The 8,056-nt window shown below is 33.2% G+C and overlaps 1 protein-coding gene across 2 annotated transcripts in view; it reads right to left on the reverse strand.

The window, feature by feature from the left end:
• The window catches only part of LOC106880092 (telomerase Cajal body protein 1), a 142,064-nt gene that overhangs the window by 106,863 nt on the left and 27,145 nt on the right, over positions 1-8,056 (reverse strand). Inside the window, exon 1 of one of the 2 annotated variants that reach the window (XM_052974766.1) lies at positions 2,606-2,874. The exons of the other annotated variant lie outside the window; for it this stretch is intronic. Within the exon in view, the coding sequence (XP_052830726.1) occupies positions 2,606-2,688 (83 nt within the window). The 5' untranslated portion in view covers positions 2,689-2,874. Of the gene's footprint in view, positions 1-2,605; positions 2,875-8,056 lie in introns of those variants that run through there. 2 annotated transcript variants of the gene reach the window in all.

The following is an 8,056-nucleotide window of genomic DNA, read 5'->3' on the forward strand; positions in this document are numbered from 1 at the left end:
ATATATACACATACATATACACACATACACTCATATATATATATATACACACACTTAAACATTCACACATACAAATATGTATATATATATAAATATATATAAAAAAATCACAATTAGCTAAAATTTTTATATAAATAAAGTAATTTATGTCTAAATTTTATTTTTCGTTCATCAAAAGAATTAAGTATTATAATTATGAAATAATATCTCTTTAAATTCATTATTACATAAATTACAAAAATTATTACCTATACGATAGGATTTCGCCTTACAAACTATCTCCCATTTTAAAATGTAGTTAATATTTTTAGATTTAATTTCCCAAATATATTTACTAAGGCCAGTAGAATTAATCAAATTTCTATTCTTAAATGAGTGCGTATGTGGAGCCACTCGTAATTTAATTTTATTAGAAGTCGATCCTATATAAATCTTATTTAAATTATAACCATTATGTTTATTCCCAATCATTGAAGTCACTATGCATTTATACACAACATCCTTCAAATTGCATTTATTATTATCTCTACATGTACAATTAATCATATCCTGGTCCATTTTATTATTATTATTATTAGAATAAGTATTAAATTTAAATTTATAATACTTATTTAACTTAAATATATTAAAAGAAGAGATAATATTAGCAACATTATTAGTAGTAGAATAACCTACACCAAAATTATTAGTAGGAAATATATTATATTTTTTTTTATCTCTAAGGAATATATCAATAACTTTTAAAATATCTTTAATAATGTTAGTTTTAACTTGAGCGCCGTATGGAATGATTAGCCAGAGTTTGTTCTTATTATAGATATTATTGTATTTATTATTAATATTATTAAATTAATTATTATCATTAAAAAAATTTTAAATTAAATCTTTTATTGTTTCCATTACAATTATGTTTATGTTTATGTAGTTTATTATCATAATACCTATTATTCTTATTATAATTACCTAAGAAGACATTATCATGAGTATAAAGGTTATGTTTATCAAAAAGATCATTACTATTATAATCATTACTAATAAAATTATAATTATACTTCAGATTATTAAAAAGATTTATATCATTAGTATATCCCGCCTCGCAAAGGGCTTTATTGTAATAAGGTGCATGTTTTTCAAAGATCTCTATATTAGATGAAAGTAAAGATATTCTCTTATAAATGTTAATGATTTTTTAATTGAGGGTGGGTGATTACTTTTCGCATAAATGTATTTAATATTTTCATTAATCTTATGGTAAGGTTGGGTATTACCTGTAGGTAAGTTAAAATTAGCATCTAAATAATTTATATAGTACTCATTATAAATAGTAATCTTTAATCCATTTCTTTAAAAATAAAAACTATATATTCTCTTCTTATATATTTCTAGTTTTCTATTGGTGCAATTCTTAGTTAGTAATAAAAGATCATCCCTATATAAACCACCCTCCAATTTTAAGTTTTCAAGTTCATGTTCTGATAATAAATATATACCTACTAAATCAGTTACCTGTGCTGAATCCGGCACCCCTGTTGGTATATTGAAATAGTCCCTGGTATCTTTCCTAGCCCACATCTTATCATATTTAATCAACGATTTCCTAGCCATTTTAACTACATTTACTTCATCATAAGCCATACCTGCCTTCTTCATTGCATAAATTAGGGCCTTATTAAGTACAATCTCATTAATAGAAGAATAATAATTATCAATATCTATTTGAATAAATTTATATCTATTTTTATCTTTAATGTTATTAAACCATTTTAAAGTATCAATAGTACTATTTCACTGCCATGCAGCATAGTTGCTTGCACAGGCATCAAACAATCTGCCTTTCACTCTGAGAGAGAGGTCCTTTGTTGCCAGCAAGGGTAGGAGCTCTCTGAACTTTGCCAGCCTAATCTTATTCTCACAGCTACGCTCTAAGAACAACTACCTCCATACTAACCTGGTCACCTAGATACCTAAAGCTATCTACTGCCTCTAGCTCGCTCCCCTGGCAGTTGATGGAGTCTATTTTCTACACATGTTCAGCATTTATTTTGCCTGTGCACCTTCCACATACAAAGGTTAGTTTTTCTGTGAACCTTTTGATGTTGCTGCACCTTTTGTGTGTCCAGAGCTTACACTGGGTGCATCTTATGGAGTTTCTACCTACACCTTTTCTACAGATTGAGCAGGGTCATCTAACTAAGGGGATTTGCGATTTGTCTGCCTTCCTATTTACTATGACTTTGGTCTTTGCTAGGTTAACTCTAAGGCCCTTTGATTCTAGACCTTGTTTCCATACCTGGAACTTCTCTAGCTCAGGTAGTGATTCAGCTATAAGAGCAAGGTCATCAGCTCCCAGGGGCAGCCTGTCTTGAATTCCTCTGTTATTGCCTGGAGGACTGTGATGACATATATAACAAAGTCATCTTTTTAATTTTTTTTTCAAATTTAGGCATTCCCAACGTATGTTGAATAGTGAGCTCTTTTCACTGAATATATTAGTTAATATTCTAATTGTTTCTTCAAGACAAATTTCTGGTGGCTTTTTTGGTAGAATAAAGTTGCAGTATTTCTCATGCTCTGATGGAGCTAGTTTACGCAAAAGAAGTCTTACCTTCTTTTCGTTTGTCCAGCCTTTGTACTCTTCTTTAAATATTTTTTTATACCTTCTATAGCATGAAGGAAATATAATCCCATCTTCGGGATTACACAGGAATTCTTCAATGGAGTTGGTTACTCCATCTGCTGAATACAACGCTACTGTGTTGGATTGTAGCAATAACCCTATCAACTGCTGGTTTAGCTGTTGTTGTTGTTGCTGTTCACAGTATTCTTGCTGCTGCTGTAACAGCTGCTGCTGCAGCTGTTGTTGTTGTTTCACAACGGAAGCTAGTGATTCTTCCATTTTGACACTCCTACGAGCGTTCGTAGCCTTGTTACCACTATTATAATGACACCGTTATACAGTGGGAGGTATCCTCGTTGCCACTGATATGACATATGACTTCTTGTCGTCACTGTTATAATATTAAACATTCCTGATGTTCTCTTATTACTCTCCAACTGTATATCTTCAACAAGCACTCAACAATATCTCTATTCAATAATTTCTTTTATTTGAAACGGTGGCTTCATTTTGGAGCACACACCTAGTTTATTCAGGAAAGATATTGTTTTTCAGTTTGTCTGACAATTTATTTGTACTGCAGGAAAAACCATTCACATTTTTACAGAAAAGATTTATGGGGAGGTCTCCTATAAGTTTAATAATTCCATCCAGTCAGTTCCAAATAAGTTTGTGGTATTATCTAACACAAAAACTTTAGCTTCTAAGGTTTTTTCATGAAATGTGATGTTACTTATCAATTTGCCTTTAAAATATTTTTTCCTCAAACATCACGAACAATTTTTGAAGTTTTATCTAATTTAGGTTTCCTGGTTTTTTCCATGCATCTGTGATAATTATTGAGATATTGCTACCTGTATCCAATTGTAACTTTACGTTTGTGTTATTAATTTTTAGATACAAAAATTTTCTTTGAGGCTCATTCATATTTTTTGTCACTGATAATCCATTTATGCAATTTTTTCTGTTGAACCACCCTTTAGGTTCTGTTTTGCTGTGTGATTCTTTATGGCCTATTTTACCACACTTAAAGCATTTCAATATTTCTAAACAAACAATTATTTTTAAAATGTGGAACACTGCACTCATAACATAGATTCAGTCTTGATATTTTTTCTCCTTTTTCTTATTTGTTACCGGTCAACACACTTGAATCTGAGAGCAGTCTTTCTCTTCAATTATATTTGTGTCAAGGTTATTATCTGGCATTCTTCTGTTACTACCTGTACAGTTAAATTTTGGTCCTGTTCTAATTTTGTTAATATCTGAGAACGTATATCTGTATCTTTGTTTGCAGTAAGTCCTTGAAGAAGAATGAAACACTTGAACATGTCCAGGATCAAATCATTCAATTTGAATTTCTCACACTCTCTGTTACCCACTCCAGCATAGGTGATGAAATCTTCATCTTCTTTGACCAAATTCAAATATTGCCAGAGAGTATTGAATAGGGAACTTCTTTCGCTGAAAATTTTCAATAAAATATTGTTTCTTCGAAACAAATTTCACCTGGTTTCTTCAGCAGAATATAATTACTATATTTTTTTGTGTTTGACAAGGGATAACTTTTTTAAAAGTAGCCGTACTTTTTTCCTATTGGACCAACTTTTACACACTTTTTTGAAGATTTCTTTGTATCTACGAAAATATGCAACCTTCTGGGTTGTATTTGAATTCTTCAATTAGATTTGCAACGCTGTCTGGCAAGTAAAAACCTGAAGTATTTTGAGACTCTTTCAACATTAATTCCAGCAACTGTTGGTTTTGTTGTTGTTGCAACTGCACCACAAAGGTCAGTAAGTTCTCCATGTTAAAATTACTTTTTCTTTGATTTCGTACAAAAAAAAAAAAAAATTAAATGTCCAACGCAAGCTTTGAACAACTTATTGCCAATTTTATGTCCTATTATGTTGGATATATAATATAATGAAGCAGCGGGGAAGGAAAGTATTTACATGATGCATTACTATTACTATTACATAAGACTCAATGCTCTCAATCACAGCTCACAGTGAACTGCTTACCAATTCAAACTGCCAATCATTCACAGTTCTTTATCTAATAACAGTGAGTCAGTCCACGTTTAGATAACTGTTATTTTGAAAGATAATTTCTCAATTAGTTTTACATATTTATTCAATGAGTTGGTAATCATGAATACTTATAAATACTTAGAAACTATTGCATTGTCCTAAATACTCACAAGTATCTGTCAATTGGTTATGTGCAACTCGGTGTAGCAGTTTGTGAAGTCTTTTCAGCTTCAATAAAATACTATTTTGGTAAGTGAGTACTATTTTCTTCCCATTGTGCTTACATGCATGGATGTTTACACACACACACACACATTATATGAACCTGTAGCTTTGCTTCAATGTTTATGTATTACATGTATGTAAGTTTGTGATTGTATACATGTTTATGTGAGTGTATGTATATATAATTATATTGGGTTGGCAAGAAAGTAATTTCAGTTTTTTGGTGTGAAATAAAAGTCATTTTTTTTCATACAAAGAATGAACTTTAATCAATTATATATTTTCTATTTTGTTCAATGACTTTTTGCCATCTTTCTGGCAACTTCATGATTCTGTGCTCATAGAACTTCTGGTTCTTAGCCAAAAACTGAAGCAAGTGTGCTTTCAGGTCATCATCATTATTGAAAGCTTTACCATTCAAAGAATTCTGCAAATATCAAAATAAATGGTAATCTGATGGTGCAAGGTCAGGGCTATATGGTGAATGTAACATCACTTCCCAACCAAGCTCCAATAATTTTTCAGGAGTTAGCAAAGATATGTGTGGTCTAGTGTTGTCATGATGGAATGCGATTCCTTTGTGATTTGCCAATTCTGGCCATTTTTCTCTGGTTGCTTCCTCCAGTTTGGAAAAATGGAGACCACCTCCTCCTGTGGGATGAAGTTAAAATAATAGACAGAGAACACCACTGGAAAATACGAAAACTAAAAGAAGCAGCACATATGCTAGGAAATTTCCCCAAGACACCTGATGAAGGCTGGATATCAGCTGAAATGTTGTGTTAACTACAAACAAGATGAGGACAAATATCCGTCAAATGTAAATAATGTACATAATTCCTCATCTCTTAAATATAGAACTGTGTTATTATTATTATTTAGGTCACTGCCTGGACTCGAACTCAGAATCTTGGGGTTAGTAGCCCGCACTCTTAACCACTACGCCATATGGTCAGGGCTATATGATGGATGTGACGTCACTTCCCAACCAAGCTCCAATAATTTTTCAGGAGTTAGCAAAAATATGTGTGGGCAACTATGGAGTGAATTTTAGGGCTTATAAATCTAATATTCTCCTATCTTTTCTTAATACTGGTTCCCATATGCTGTTCGTATCTGCACTTGGTCTGCTTAGGAGGTTGTTGTATCCTAGCCTATGTGCTGCTTCTTTTAGCTTTCTTATTTTCCGGTGGTGTTCTCTGTCTATTATTTTAACTTCATTCCACAGGGGGAGGTGGTCTCCATTTTTCCATTCATGATCAGCTATACCTGATTTATCAATATCTCCTCATGTCACAGCTTTGTGATGTTCATCTACCCTTATCTTGAGAGGGCGGCATGTTTCACCTTTGTATAACCTACTACCTCCCCCTGTGGGATGAAGTTAAAATAATAGACAGAGAACACCACTGGAAAATACGGAAACTAAAAGAAGCAGCACATATGCTAGGACACAACAACCTCCTAAGCAGACCAAGTGCAGATATGAGTAGCATATGGGAACCGGTATTAAGGAAGAATAAGAAAATATTAGATTAATAAGCCCTAAAATTCACTCCATAATTGCCCACGGGGCATATGGTGTAGTGGCTAAGAGCATGGGCTACTAACCCCAAGATTCCGAGTTTGATTCCAGGCAGTGACCTGAATAATAATAATAACATCGAAAAATACCTTAGGAATGAGAACCCGGGTTCGAAATTTCCTCAAGATACCTGATGAAGGCTGGAGGGTATATCAGCTGAAACATTGTGCTAACAACAAACAAGATGAGGACAAATATCTGTCAAATGTAAATAATGTACATAATTCCTCATCTCTTAAATATAGAACTGTATTATCTAATCAGTACAGAGCTAACTTTACACTTCAATAGAGACATATAGAAAAACTCCATCAAAAACTAGCTTGTCTTTCAAACCATCTAACTTTCCTGTGTAGATGTAGAGACTCAAAGCTTATACCACCTGGCTTAAATATAATGACACCAGTAGATTCACATAAAGCTAGAAGAGTAGCGGAAAGGGCAGGGCATGCCCTCATCCATGAGAGGATCCATTACAACCACTGGAAAAAACATCAACTAAATAACAAAATCAAAAAGAGGTTATATTCATTACTTAGGAAAATAACCAGAGATGATGACAGAAAGAGAATCCAACAAGATCTAGAAAAGTCGTACATAAAAGAATTTGAAATGGTGAAAACACACCAGATTAAGAAGTTTATGTAACCCAAAGGTCAGAGAATGAAGACTGAAGTCCGTCACCCACCTGTGAAAGCAGTAATTAATGTAAGTCTAGAAAAGTTTGCTTTCAAAAGACTAGTGACAATTCCATCATAATAGTTCCAGAGGACAAGGGAAATGCTACCGTGGTGATGAACAAGTCTGACTACTTGGAAAAATTGACAACTCTTATAAGTGATGGTAGCTATAACAAAGAAAAGAAAGACTCAACTCTGAAAACAGAGAGGAAGTTGTCACAGATCTTGATCAAGAACAAGGATCACTTTACACCAATGAAGTACAGACAACTGACTCAACACCACAATAAACTACTACACATATATGGTAGGATGGTATTCCACTAAGACCTAGTTGAGGTTCAGCATGTCAATATTGTACGTGAAGAATTCCACCTACTTCACAGAATTGATCAAGGATACCCCCACTGAATCCAACCAGATGGTGAGTATAGATGTGATAAGTCTGTTCACCAAAGTCCCAACTGGCGAAGTACTTACTATTTTTTAAATCTCACAATGAGAGATATTCAGCAACAGTACTTTGTAGTAAAGATTGTTTGCCAACATAGCATGGCAATCCTGGTTTAGGACGAATATTGCTGTAATTTAGCCCCAGGAGACATTGTCTTCAGCTGGCTATAAGGACACAGATCATGTCATATAAGGACACAGATCATATTATGTTGACTGCCATATTATGCTGACAAACAATCTTTACTGGTGAAGCACTATCAGTGATTGATTCGAGAAAAACTAGTAACAGACACCCATCTAAAAGAACACACTAGTATACCAATAAGAAACCTGATGGAAATGTTGATCTTCTGTGTAGAAACTACCTACTTCAGTTTGGACACTGATATATATCAACAAGAAGAGGGTTTAGCTATGGGTTCACCATTATCACCAATAATAGCCAATATGTACATGGAAT

The sequence above is a fragment of the Octopus bimaculoides genome, chromosome 19, assembly GCF_001194135.2.
Source record: "Octopus bimaculoides isolate UCB-OBI-ISO-001 chromosome 19, ASM119413v2, whole genome shotgun sequence".
Taxonomy (NCBI): Eukaryota; Metazoa; Mollusca; class Cephalopoda; order Octopoda; family Octopodidae; genus Octopus; species Octopus bimaculoides.